General features: G+C 38.1%; 1 protein-coding gene across 1 annotated transcript in view; it reads left to right on the top strand.

Moving 5' to 3' along the window:
• LOC115229702 overlaps positions 1-14,268 on the top strand; it is a 61,609-nt gene that overhangs the window by 24,066 nt on the left and 23,275 nt on the right. The window contains exons 14-15 of the mRNA XM_036499314.1: positions 3,242-3,325; positions 5,825-5,932. Coding sequence (XP_036355207.1) covers positions 3,242-3,325; positions 5,825-5,932 — 192 coding nt within the window. The remainder of the gene's footprint in view (positions 1-3,241; positions 3,326-5,824; positions 5,933-14,268) is intronic.

Consider the following 14,268-nt stretch of genomic DNA (forward strand, 5'->3'; position numbering starts at 1 on the left):
AGACAAATATATTTCTTTTTGTTTAAAATGCTAGTATTTTTACCTTTTATTTAAAAGGCAATTCTTTTGCCTTATTTAAAAGGTAACTGTTTTTTGCTTTTACTAAAAGCAAATATCTTTTTGTTTCTTTTAAATGGCTGGCAAATTTCTTGTCCTATTTAAAGGACAAGTATATTTGTATTGCCTTATTTAACCCTTTAGTGTTCTGATTATTCAATCAAACATAATTCCCATTGATTTGAATTAATCATGCATTATCTCATATCTTCAAGATCTTGATGGTGTAATTACTTAATGTAGAATAACATTGTAGGGTAGGTGTGAGGGCCTGGATCTGGTCAGTTTGAACATAAACCAGATTAGCTATTTTGGCCGGGTATGGCCGGTTTAAATACTAAAGGGTTAAGGTGTGTTTTTAGGCAACTCAATATTTCAAAAGGCAACTCAATATGTTGCCTTTGTGTCGGGAGGTGAGGGGTTAAAGTATGAAGGAAAAGGGCCAAGGAGATTCTTGTTGTAGGGAAGTTATACGGCTGCTGACATTTAGAAGAGGGGCTGAGGATGCTCAGTGGAAGCTGAAAATGGATACAAATAGTGGTAATGAGGTAGCCATTGTGGCTACTGAAGGTACAAAGTGAGTCATTGTGGACACAGGGCCCAGGTGTGTGGATTGATGAGAGTTTGTAAAGAGTGAATGGGTGGGAGCACATCGACCCCCCAGGACTTATTCTTTTTTGTAAGCCCAGTACTTATTCTATCGGCCTCTTTTTGCCGAACTGCTAAGTGACGGGGACGTAAACACACCAGCATCGGTTGTCAAGCAATGTCGAGGAGGACAAACACAGACACACAAACACACTCACGCATATATATATATATATATATACACACACACATATATACGACGGGCTTCTTTCAGTTTCCGTCTACCAAATCCACTCACAAGGCATTGGTCGGCCCGAGGCTATAGTAGAAGACACTTGCCCAAGGTGCCACGCAGTGGGACTGAACCCGTAACCATGTAGTTCGTAAGCAAGCTACTTACCACACAGCCACTCCTGCGCCTATATATATATATATATATATATATACGACGGGCTTCTTTCAGTTTCCGTCTACCAAATCCACTCACAAGGCATTGGTCGGCCCGAGGCTATAGTAGAAGACACTTGCCCAAGGTGCCACGCAGTGGGACTGAACCCGCAACCATGTAGTTCGTAAGCAAGCTACTTACCACACAGCCACTCCTGCGCCTATATTCATTCACAATGCTTTGGTCGATCTGGGACTATAGTAGAAGACACTTGCCCAAGCGCCATGCTGTGGAACTGAACCCAGAACCATGTAATTGGGTAGCAAACTCCTTAGCGCATGGCCATGCCTCTGTCTCACTCATGCTTGCACACACACACACACACACACACACACAATGGTGAAGAAGTTCTTGTGGTTCAGAGTTTCTTTCCATTGAGTGGACACAAATTGACCAAAGCCTTATGGAGGAAGTCCAGTTGAAAGGATACTTATTTCTTTACTGCCCACAAGGGGCTAAACACAGAGGGGGCAAACAAGGACAGACATAGGTATTAAGTCGATTAATTCGACCCCAGTGCGTAACTGGTACTTAATTTATCGACCCCGAAAGGATGAAAGGCAAATCGACCCCGGCGGAATTTGAACTCAGAACGTAGCGGCAGATGAAATACCGCTAAGCATTTCGCCCGGCGTGCTAACGGTTCTGCCAGCTTGCCGCCTTTCCAGTTGAAAGGATACTGGAAGAAACTTCACACATATACACACGCAGAAGTGTGTGTTTTAAAATTTGTATGGATTTTTACAAAGTATTTGTACATTGTTTTTTATCACTTCTGTTTTTGGTTAACTCTTCTGCTTGGTCGCACCTCAATGATTTTTGTTTGTTTTTAATTTAAATTTATTTTATTTAATCCTTTTGTTTTGAAAACAGTTTTATTTTGTTTCTTTTTATTATTTGCTTACTTTAAAACTTTTACCTAACGAGTATTTTATACATTGTGTGTGTGTGTGTGTGCGTGTGTGTAGAAATACATAGTGTGGATGGAATCAAGAACGTCAAGACTCTGTTGCTGGGTAATCTGCAATTCCAATAGCTTACAAGGGATTCTATGAACGGTAAAACATTGTTGCAGAAAATAACTACAAACGTTTCAGTTATAATCTTTCTTTTGATGCAAGCAAAAGGCACTTCTTCAGGTTGTGCAAGTGTCATGCAATATGATATGATGACAAGTTGAGCAATATATTGATTCCTAGTAAATAACAGCATTCTTTATGAATTTGATATAGCCTAAATACATACATACATACACACACACACACACACACATATATATATATATATATATATATATAGGGAGAGTTCGCAAAAAAAAAGAGCAAAAGATGATGACAGGTGGTGTACAAACAAACAAATGTATTAGTATAACGCTCAGGAATAGAAAAAGTCTTTTACATTTCGAGCCTATGCTCTTCTACAGAAAGGGACACAGAAAGAAACAAGGAGAGAAAAAAAATGTGTGTAGTGGCTACTGATCTATCATGGCGACTGTATATATATATATATATATATACACGTGAAGGCGCATGGCTCAGCGGTTAGGGCGTCGAGCTTACGATCGTGAGGTTGTGAGCTCGAATCCCGGACCGGGCTGCGTGTTGTGTTCTTGAGCAAGACACTTTATTTCACGTTGCTCCAGTTCACTCAGCCTTAGAAATGAGTTGCAGTGTCACAGGTGGCAAGCTGTATCGGCCCCTTTGCCTTTCCCTTGGATAACACTGGTGGTGTAGAGTGGGGAGGCCGGTATGCATTGGCGACTGCTGGTCTTCCATAAACAACCTTGACCGGACTTGTGTCTAGGAGGGTAACTTTCTAGGTGCAATCCCATGGTCATTCATGACCGAAGGGGGTCTTTACCCCTTTATATATACACACACAAACATATATGCATAAACACATATACATACTTTGACAGACACAAAAGTTTGGTGCGAGCTCCTGCCTGGCCAGCTCCTGTTGAACTGTCATCAGACTGGAATTTTGTGAAATTAAAGCTGCGTTTATTTTACCCAGCTATCTGTGTTTTCTCTTTCTGTCTGTCTGTCTGTCTCTGTCTTAATATTTGTTTGTGTGTGTTTGTGTGTGTGTGTGTATGTGTGTGTGTGTTTGGCCTCTCTAAATTTTTGTCATTCGTTGCATTGTCAGGGTCAGTGAGGTCACAGAGTCTGGAGGAGAAGAGGAGTCATAGTCTGGAAGACAGGGACAAATATCCATCCCCTGGATCTACAAGTAAGTCACCACCACCACCACCACCACCTTCGCTATGGTCATCTCATCATCCTCTCACTACCACCACAACCACCTCCAACACTTTATTGTTTAGCTATCCGTTCAAGCCAGTGGTTTTCAACCAGGGTTCGGCGGAACCTTAGGGTTCCGCCAGTACAGTCCAGGGGTTCCGCAAGAAGTTACAAAACTGCTAAAATCGGCAGTAATTTTTAATTCTCCTGTGCAGATATGTGTGCATAAGACTATTAAATTATTGCACAGGGGTTCCTCGAGCCAGTGGAATGTTTCCTTGGGGTTCCGCTCCAGCAAAAAGTTTGAAAAGCACTGATATATATATATTGTATAGTGTTTTAAATATACACATGTTTATATATATATATATATATATAAATAAAATGTGCAATATATGGCTTCATCGAATCCTGTAGAGACTTCTTTTGTCATATATATATATCAGTGATTTTCAACCAGGGTTCCGCCAGTACAGTCCAGGGGTTCCGCAAAAAGTTACAAAACTGCTAAAATCGGCAGTAATTTTTAAGTCTCCTGTGCAGATATGTGTGCATAAGACTATTAAATTATTGCCCAGGGGTTCCTCGAGCCAGTGGAATGTTTCCTTGGGGTTCCGCTCCAGCAAAAAAGTTGAAAAGCACTGGTTCAAGCATCTCTTTTAGGGTATCATCTTTAGGCATGCATGCAGGGTGCAGGGGATAAACTGTCGTTTAAATTATGCAAAAACGAAGCATCAAGCTCAAGAACACAACATGCCACCCCATCAGGGAATTGAACCTACGATTTAGTGATCACGAGTGCAACAGCCTAACCATTAGGCCACGTGCCTGGATCTTTTCCTTTTGAACGGCACTTTGTAACATAATTTCTAGGTAACTAAAAAGTTTTAAACTTCGTATACTGGTAGAATATGTTTATAAAACATATTTTTCTCTTGGTTTTATTGAGAAAATTCTATAGATTGTAAGATATTTGTTGTTTTTTTTTGTTCAATTTCTGCAATTTCAACCAATCACTGACATTTATTGAAGTAAAAAACATTCTGTGCCGTATGAATATGTCCCTCATTTAAGAAAGAGATTGGGTTTATTTACATTTGTGAAGAAAAAAAGATACCCTTCTCCCACCCCTAACCCTAACCAACCCTAACCCTAAAATAGATTGAAATGCAATAGATCGATACTAGGGTTATAATTATGGGTGACAATTTCATATGACACCACAAGAAAAAATCCCATTTTCCATAGCGGTGTCATATGAAATTGTCACCCATAATTATAACCCTAGTATCGATCTATTGCATTTCAATCTATTTTAGATTTAGGGTTAGGGGTGGGGGAAGGGTATCTTTTTTACTTCGCAAATGTAAATAAACCCAATCTGTTTCATAAACGAGGGACATATTCATACGGCACAGAATATTTTTTTACCTCAATAGACGTGAGTGATTGGTTGAAATTGCCGAAATGCTTGAAATTAAAGACGAAATATCTTACAAACTATAGAATTTTCTCAATAAAGCCAAGAGGAAAAGATGTTTTATGTAACACATTCTACCAGTATACGAAGTTTAAAATTTTTTAGTTACGTAGAAATTATGTTAAAAACTGCCGTTCAAACAGAAAAGATCCCCAATCTGTTTCTTAAACGAGGGACATATTCATACGGCACAGAATATTTTTTTACCTCAATAGACATGAGTGATTGGTTAAAATTGCTGAAATGCAAGAAATTAAAGACGAAATATCTTACAAACTATAGAATTTTCTCAATAAAACCAAGAGAAAAAGATGTTTTATGTAACACATTCTACCAGTATACGAAGTTTAAAATTTTTTAGTTACCTAGAAATTATGTTAAAAACTGCCGTTCAAAAGGAAAAGATCCACGTGTCTTCATCAGAGAGAGAGAGGGAATCTATAGACTGTTGATAAGGACTTTTCAAATTCAGTTGCCAAGATACACCTCCAGCTTCATACCCATCGTTATTGGACCAACAGGATACATACCGACCCGTCTGGAGCAAAGTATGGCTGAATTTGGGATCTTGGGAAGAGAACACAAATCCTTAATATGCTACAAATGGTGGTGCTCCAGCATGGCCGCAGTCAAATGACTGAAACAAGTAAAAGAGTATATATATATATTTTATAGAAGGAGCTTCTACAGGACTAGAACTGTTTCATTCAAAAGAAATCATCAGGAAGCTTCCTGATGATTTCATTTGAATGAAACAGTTCTAGTCCTGTAGAAGCTCCTTCTATAAAATAAATTAATTACTCTGCTATGTATTGAGTACCTTATTTACTGTGGTTAACCCCGACTCAACCCGGGACCTACATATATATATATATATATATATATGTGTGTATCTATTTATTAGGTCTGTATGTATGTCTATACACACACACACACACAACATATTTACTGTGACCTTCTTTGATTAATCTCTTTCCTTCTCTCTCTCTCTCTCTCTCTCTCTTCCAGCTTGTCACATTGATCGTCATTACTTGACCGTCCAGCTTCCTGTGGCCGACTACAAACACAGATGGTCGGTATCATCTATGTTTGCTGTAAAAGCTGACCAAGTTCCTGGTAAGTACACCGAGTACACATGCATGTGCACACGCTCACCTCGGTAGTTTGGAGTTGGGTGACCGTGTGCAGTTGCAACTGTAGTTTGCAAGGTGTCTCTAAGTAAATCATACTCTGTGTGTGTGTGTGGGTGCACGTAGGATGCAGATTGTGTGTGTATATCAAGATGGCAAGCTGGCAGAATCGTTAGCATGCCAGGCGAAATGCGTAGCCGTATTTCGTCTGCCGCTACGTTCTGAGTTCAAATTCCGCCGAGGTCGACTTTGCTTTTCATCCTTTCGGGGTCGATAAATGAAGTACCAGTTACGCACTGGGGTCGATGTAATCGATTTAACCCCTTTGTCTGTCCTTGTTTGTCCCCTCAGTGTTTAACCCCTTGTGGGTAGTAAAGAAATAGGTATTTCGTCTGCCGCCACATTCTGAGTTCAAATTCCACCGAGGTCGACTTTGCCTTTCATCCTTTCGGGGTCGATAAATTAAGTACCAGTTACGCACTGGGGTCGATGTAATCGATTTAACCCCTTTGTCTGTCCTTGTTTGTCCCCTCAGTGTTTAGCCCCTTGTGGGTAGTAAAGAAATAGATATTTCGTCTGCCGCTACGTTCTGAGTTCAAATTCCGCCGAGGTCGACTTTGCCTTTCATCCTTTCGGGGTCGATAAATTAAGTACCAGTTACGCACTGGGGTCGATATAATTGACTTAATCCGTTTGTCTGTCCTTGTTGTCCCCTCAGTGTTTAGTCCCTTGTGGGTAATAAAGAAATAGGTAATGTTCTTTTGTGTAATTTGTGGTGTGTCTCTGTGAGGTAAGTTTGTGTAGCGTATGTATGTGTGTAGCTAATAGTATGTAGCTGTGTGTGTCTGTGTGTAGCTTCAGCTACATGCTTGTAGTTTAAGGTGTGCATGTGTGTGTGTGTTTATGTCCTTGTAACTTAGCGAGTCATCAAGAGACTGATAGGCTTAAAAAAAAAAATTAAGTACTCGAGTCAATTCATTTATGCGGTGCCCCAGCATGGCCACAGTCTAATGACTGAAACAAGTAAAGGATAAAAGGTACAGAAGTTTCCCTTGACATCTTGTCCTAAACTCCTCCCTTATAGCCTGGAGAATAATAATAAACATTTCTAGGGCTGAGATGTGAGCCTGGTAAACAGGTGTCCCTTAATTGAACTCACTGTTAAATCTCACATTTCCTCTTAGGCTCACACCACTCTCCAAACTCATCCATTGACCCCTAATTTTCTGAGTGGCCACCAGACCACAGAACTTGAGTTCAGAGGAAGAGGGCACAAGTAGTAAGTACCCTGTACCCATCAATAGTATCCCATCTTCACTGATAGTACCCTGTCCTCATCAGTAGTACCTTGACCTCATCAGTAGTACCCTGTCCTCATCAGTTGTGCCCTGCCCTCATCAGTAGTACCCTGTCCTCATCAGTTGTGCCCTGCCCTCATCAGTAGTCCCCTGCCCTCATCAGTAGTACCCAGTTACCCTGTTCTTGTCAATAGTACTGTCTTCACTAGTTGTACCCTGTCCTCATCAATCGTACCCTGTCCTCATCAATCGTACCCTGACCTCATCAATAGTACCCTATCCTTGTCAATAGTACCCTGACCTCATCAATAGTACCCTATCCTTGTCAATAGTACCCTGTCCTCATCAATAGTACCCTATCCTAGTCAATAGTACCCTGACCTCGTCAATAGTACCCTATCCTTGTCAATAGTACCCTGACCTCATCAATAGTACCCTATCCTTGTCAATAGTACCCTGACCTCATCAATAGTACCCTATCCTAGTCAATAGTACCCTGACCTCGTCAATAGTACCCTATCCTTGTCAATAGTACCCTGTCCTCATCAATAGTACCCTATCCTTGTCAATAGTACCCTATCCTCATCAATAGTACCCTGTCCTCGTCAATAGTACCCTGTCCTCATCAATAGTACCCTATCCTTGTTAATAGTACCCTCTCCTCATCAATAGTACCCTATCCTAGTCAATGGTACCCTGACCTCGTCAATAGTACCCTATCCTAGTCAATAGTACCTTGTCCTCATCAGCCGTATGCATGTCTATGAGTGTATGCTGTCATCACCATCATTGTCATCATCCCCATTTTCTTCCCTCCATACATCCCGTGCTTGCAGAAGTTGAACAGGTCTTACTCAGACACAGCATCCTCGTCTCCGTTTCAGCCTTTTGTCATCTGGATTTTTGCTGATCCATCTCCCCAAATCACTTATCATGTCTTCCTCCACCACCTTCAGTCTCTTCCCCTCTCTCTCTCTCTGTCTTCTGTCTCTCTCTTCCTCTCTCTCTTTCTCTCTTTCTCTGTCTGTCTGTCTCTCTCTTCCTTTCTCTCTCTCCTCCCCTCTCTCTCTCCCTCTCTCTTTTTCTCTGTCTCTCTCTTCCTCTCTATCTCTCTTCTTCTCTCTCTCTCTCCTCTCTTCCTCTCTCTCTCTTCTTCTCTCTCTGTCTTCCTCTCTATCTCTCTTCTCTCTCTCTTCCTCTCTATCTCTCTCTCTTCCTCTCTATCTCTCTTCTTCTCTCTCTCTTCCTCTCTCTCTCTCTTCCTTTCTCTCTCTTCCTCTCACCCTCTTCCTTCCTCTCTCTCTTTCTTCCTCTCTCTCTCTTTCTTCCTCTCTCTCTCTTCATCCTTCTCTCTCTCTGTCTGTCTCTCTCTTTCTTCCTCTCTCTCCCTTCTTCCCTCTTTCTTTCTTTCTCTCTCTCTCTCTCTCCATCTCTCTCTCTCTTCCTCTTCTCTCTCTCTCTCCTCAGTTTACTCTGACCCTCCAGGGACTCCCTTTTACCCTACTTTCACCCTTCATTCGCATCACATGCCCCTTCACCACTTGCTTCTCTTCCTCCTTGTTCCGTTTTGCTCTCATCTTCTTCCTCCTGCTCCTCCTCCTCCACCACCCATGCACCCTGATGATGCCACAAGCACGTCCACCTCATTTTCGCCACCAAACTGCACATTCTCTGCACACTTACTGCACTATTATCAAGCCGCATTACCTCCATTATTTACGGTGTCTGCATGTGTGAGTAAACATGTCTGTGTGCAAGCGCATGTGCTTGCTGCATGTCTAAATGCATATGCACGTGATGGCATGCGTATGTGTGCACGTGGTTGCGTCTGTGCCCATGCTTGTATGTATGCATGTGTGCATGCATATGTGGTTGTGTGCATGTCTGTGAATGTGATTGCGCATGCATAGAATCTGCTTGTGCGCATGCACACACGTGAGCTTGTTTGTGCACATGTGGTTGTGTGCATACCTGCGCATGTGCATGCTTGCACGTGTGCTTGTGTGTGTGTGTGTGCACATGCTTCTGTGTATGCATGTGTGCATGTAGTTGTGTGCATGCATGCACTTGTGCTCGTGTGTGCACGTGCATATGTGTGCATGTGGTTGTATGCACATGTGGTTGTGTTCATGTATGCACGTGCATATGTGTGCATGTGGTTGTATGCACATGTGGTTGTGTTCATGTATGCACATTGTTTGACAACCGATGCTGGTGTGTTTATGTCCCCGTAACCTAGCGGTTCGGCAAAAGATACCGATAGAACAAGTACTGGGTTTACAAAAAGAATAAGTCCCCGGGGTCCTTTTGTTCGACTAAAAAGGCGGTGCTCCAGCATGGCCACAGTCAAATGACTGAAACAAGTAAAAGAGTATACGTATGTGCATCTACGAATGTGTGTATGTGTGTCTGCATACATGGGTGTATGTATTTGCCTGCATGCATCTATGCGCATGTGCATGGATGTGTAAGTAAGAATGTTTGTAATACTGACATCCAGCATGTGTGTGCGTGTCTGTGTGTGATGTGCATACATGTATGTTTAGATGTGTGTATATATCTTTGACGGTGGAGGCGCAATGGCCCAGTGGTTAGGGCAGCGGACTCGCGGTCGTAGGATCGCGGTTTCGATTCCCAGACCGAGCGTTGTGACTGTTTATTGAGCGAAAACACCTAAAAGCTCCACGAGGCTCCGGCAGGGGATGGTGGTGATCCCTGCTGTACTCTTTCACCACAACTTTCTCTCACTCTTACTTCCTGTTTCTGTTGTACCTGTATTTCAAAGGGACCAGCCTTGTCACTCTCTGTGTCACGCTGAATATCCCCGAGAACTACGTTAAGGGTGCACGTGTCTGTGGAGTGCTCAGCCACTTACACGTTAATTTCACGAGCAGGCCGTTCCGTTGATTCGGATCAACCGGAACCCTCGTCGTCGTAACCGACGGAGTGCTTCCATCCATATCTTTGACGGCATGTTCATGAACTGTGTGTGTGTGTGTGTTTGTGTCAGTTTGGTTAGTGCGTATGTGGGGCATTTTGCAGACTTAGTCTTTTGTTGTTTGCGTCAGCAGAAATGCCGATGACAATATCACACCAGTGGCTTCTTGTGTGTGTGTGTGGGGGGGGGGGAAGAAATTCTGGTGAATTACTGGTATTGTACCAAAATTTGTAATCACCATTCTTCTTCTTCTTCTTCTTTTTATTTCTATTATTATTAAAGTGGTGTGTTGGCAGAATCGTTAGCATGCTGGGCAAAATACACAGTGGTATTTTGTCCGTCCACTACGTTCTAAGTTCAAATTCCACCAAGGTCAACTTTCATTCTTTCAGGGTCGATAAAATAAGTACCTATTTCTTTATTACCCACAAGGGGCTAAACGCAGAGGGGACAAACAATTACAGACATAGGTATTAAGTCGATTACATCGACCCCAGTACGTAACTGGTACTTAATTTATTGACCCCGAAAGGATGAAAGGCAAAGTCGACCTCGGCAGAATTTGAAACCAGAACGTTACAACAGACAAAATACCGCGAAGCATTTTGCCCGGCGTGCTAACGTTTCTGCCAGCTCGCCGCCTTATAAAATAAGTACCAGCTGCGTATTGCGGTTGATGTGATCAACCGTCCCCCTCCCCTCAAATTCCAGGCCTTGTGCCTATAGTAGAAAGGATCATCATCATCATTATTATTATTATTATTAAGGTGGTGCAGCTGGCAGAATCGTTAGCACGCTGGGTGAGATGCTTAGCAGTATTTCCCCTGTCGCTACATTCTGAGTTCAAATTCCACCGAGGTCAACTTTACCTTTCATTCTTTCAGATATAGGAGTGGCTGTGTGGTAAGTAGCTTGCTTACCAACCACATGGTTCCGGGTTCAGTCCCACTGCCTGGCACCTTGGGCAAGTGTCTTCTACTGTAGCCTCGGGCCGACCAAAACCTTGTGAGCGGATTTGGTAGACAGAAACTGAAAGAAGCCCGTCGTATATATGTATGTGTGTTTGTCCCCCCAACATCGCTTGACAACCGTTGCTGGTGTGTTTATGTCCCCGTAACTTAGCGGTTCAGCAAAAGAGACTGATAGAATAAGTACTGGGCTTACAAAAAGAATAAGTCCCGGGGTCGATTTCCTCGACTAAAGGTGGTGCTCCAGCATGGCCACAGTCAAATGACTGAAACAAGTAAGTAAAGAGAGTAAATACCGGTTGAGCACTGGGGTTAATCTGATCAACTATTGCCCCTATCCACAAAATCCAGTCCTTGTGCATTTAGAAGAAAGAATTATTATTATTATTATTACTTGTTTCAGTCATTTGACTGCGGCCATGCTGGAGCACCGCCTTTAGTCGAGCAAATCGACCCCGGGACTTATTCTTTGTGAGCCCAGTACTTATTCTATCGGTCTCTTTTGCCGAACCGCTAAGTGACGGGGACGCAAGCACACCAGCATCGGTTGTCAAGCAACGCTAGGGGGGGACAAACACAGACACTCAAACATATAGACACACACTTATATATATATATATATATATAATATATATATATATATATATATATATACATATATACATATATACGTGTCTGGCCCCCGTGTCGGTGGCATGTAAAAGCACCATCCGTTCGTGCCCGTTGCCAGCCTCGCCTGGCCCCCGTGCCAGTGACACGTAAAAGCACCATCCGTTTCGTGGCCGTTTGCCAGCTCTGTCTGGCCCCCGTGTCGGTGGCATGTAAAAGCACCATCCGTTCGTGTCCGTTGCCAGCCTCGCCTGGCCCCGTGCCGGTGACACGTAAAAGCACCATCCGTTCGTGGCCGTTCGCCAGCTCCGTCTGGCACCTGTGCGGGTGGCACGTAAAAAACACCCACTACACTCACGGAGTGGTTGGCGTTAGGAAGGGCATCCAGCTGTAGAAACACTGCCAGATCAGACTGGGCCTGATGAAGCCTTCCAGCTTCACAGACCGCAGTTGAACCGTCCAACCCATGCTAGCATCGAAAACGGACGCTAATGATGATGATGATGATGATGATGATACGACAGTCTTCTTTCAGTTTCCGCCTACCAAATCCACTCACAAGGCATTGGTCGGTCCGAGGCTATAGCAGAAGACACTTGCCCAAGGTGCCACGCAGTGGGACTGAACCCGGAACCATGTGGTTGGTTAGCAAGCTACTTACCACACAGCCACTCCTACATTATTATTATTATTATTATTATTATTATTGTTATTATTATTATTGTTATATTATTATTATTATTATTATTATTTTATTATGTTATTATTATTATTATTATTATTATTATATTATTGTTATTATTATTGTTATATATTATTATTATTATTATTATTATTGTTATTATTATTATTATTATTATTATTATTATTATTATTGTTATTATTATTATTATATTATTATTATTATTGTTATTATTATTGTTATTATTATTATTATTATTATTATTATTATGTTATTATTATTATTATTATTATTATTATTATTATTATTATTGTTATTATTATTGTTATTATTATTGTTATTATTATTATTATTATATTGTTATTATTATTATTATTGTTATTATTATTATTATTTTATTATTATTATTGTTCTTATTATTGTTATTATTATTGTTATTATTATTATTATTATTATTATTATTATTATTATTATTGTTATTATTATTGTTATTATTATTATTATTATTATTGTTATTATTATTTTGTTATTATTATTATTATTGTTATTATTATTGTTATTGTTATTGTTATTATTGTTATAGTTATTATTATTATTATTGTTATTATATTGTTATTATTATTATTATTATTATTGTTATTATTATTGTTATTATTATATTATTATTATTGTTATTATTATTATTATTGTTATTATTATTGTTATATTATTATTATTATTATTGTTTTATTATTATTATTATTATTATTATTATTGTTATTATTATTATTATTATTATTATTATTATTATTATTGTTATTATTATTGTTATTATTATTGTTATTATTATTATTATATTATTGTTATTATTATTGTTATTTTATTATTATTATTATTGTTATTATTATTGTTATTATTATTATTATTATTATTGTATTATTTTGTATTATTATTATTATTATTATTGTTATTATTTGTTATTATTATTATTATTATTGTGTTATTATTATTATTATTATTATTATTATATTATTGTTATTATTATTGTATTATTATTATTATTATTATTATTATTATTGTTATTATTATTATTATTATTATATATTATTATTATTGTTATTATTATTATTATTATTATTATTATTATTATTGTTATTATTATTGTTATATATTATTATTATTATATTATTATTGTTATTATATTATTATTATTATTATTATTATTATTATTATTGTTATTATTATTGTTATTATTATTGTTATTATATATTATTATTATTGTTATTATTATTATTATTGTTATTATTATTATTATTATTATTATTATTATTATTGTTATTATTATTGTTATTATTATTGTTATTATTATTGTTATTATTATTATTGTTATTATTATTGTTATTATTATTATTATTATTATTGTTATTATTATTATTATTATTATTATTATTATTGTTATTATTATTGTTATTATTATTGTTATTATTATTATTATTATTATTATTGTTATTATTATTATTATTATTGTTATTATTATTGTTATTATTATTATTATTATTATTATTGTTATTATTATTATTATTATTATTATTGTTATTATTATTATTATTATTATTGTATTATTATTATTATTATTATTATTATTATTGTTATATTATTATTATTATTATTATTATTATTATTATTGTTATTATTATGTTATTATTATTGTTATTATTATTATTATTATTGTTATTATTATTGTTATTATTATATTATTATTATTGTTATTATTATTGTTATTATTATTATTATTATTATTGTTATTATTATTGTTATTATTATTATTATTATTATTGTTATTATTAT

Source organism: Octopus sinensis, unplaced genomic scaffold (genome assembly GCF_006345805.1).
Source record: "Octopus sinensis unplaced genomic scaffold, ASM634580v1 Contig13580, whole genome shotgun sequence".
In the NCBI taxonomy this organism is placed as follows: Eukaryota; Metazoa; Mollusca; class Cephalopoda; order Octopoda; family Octopodidae; genus Octopus; species Octopus sinensis.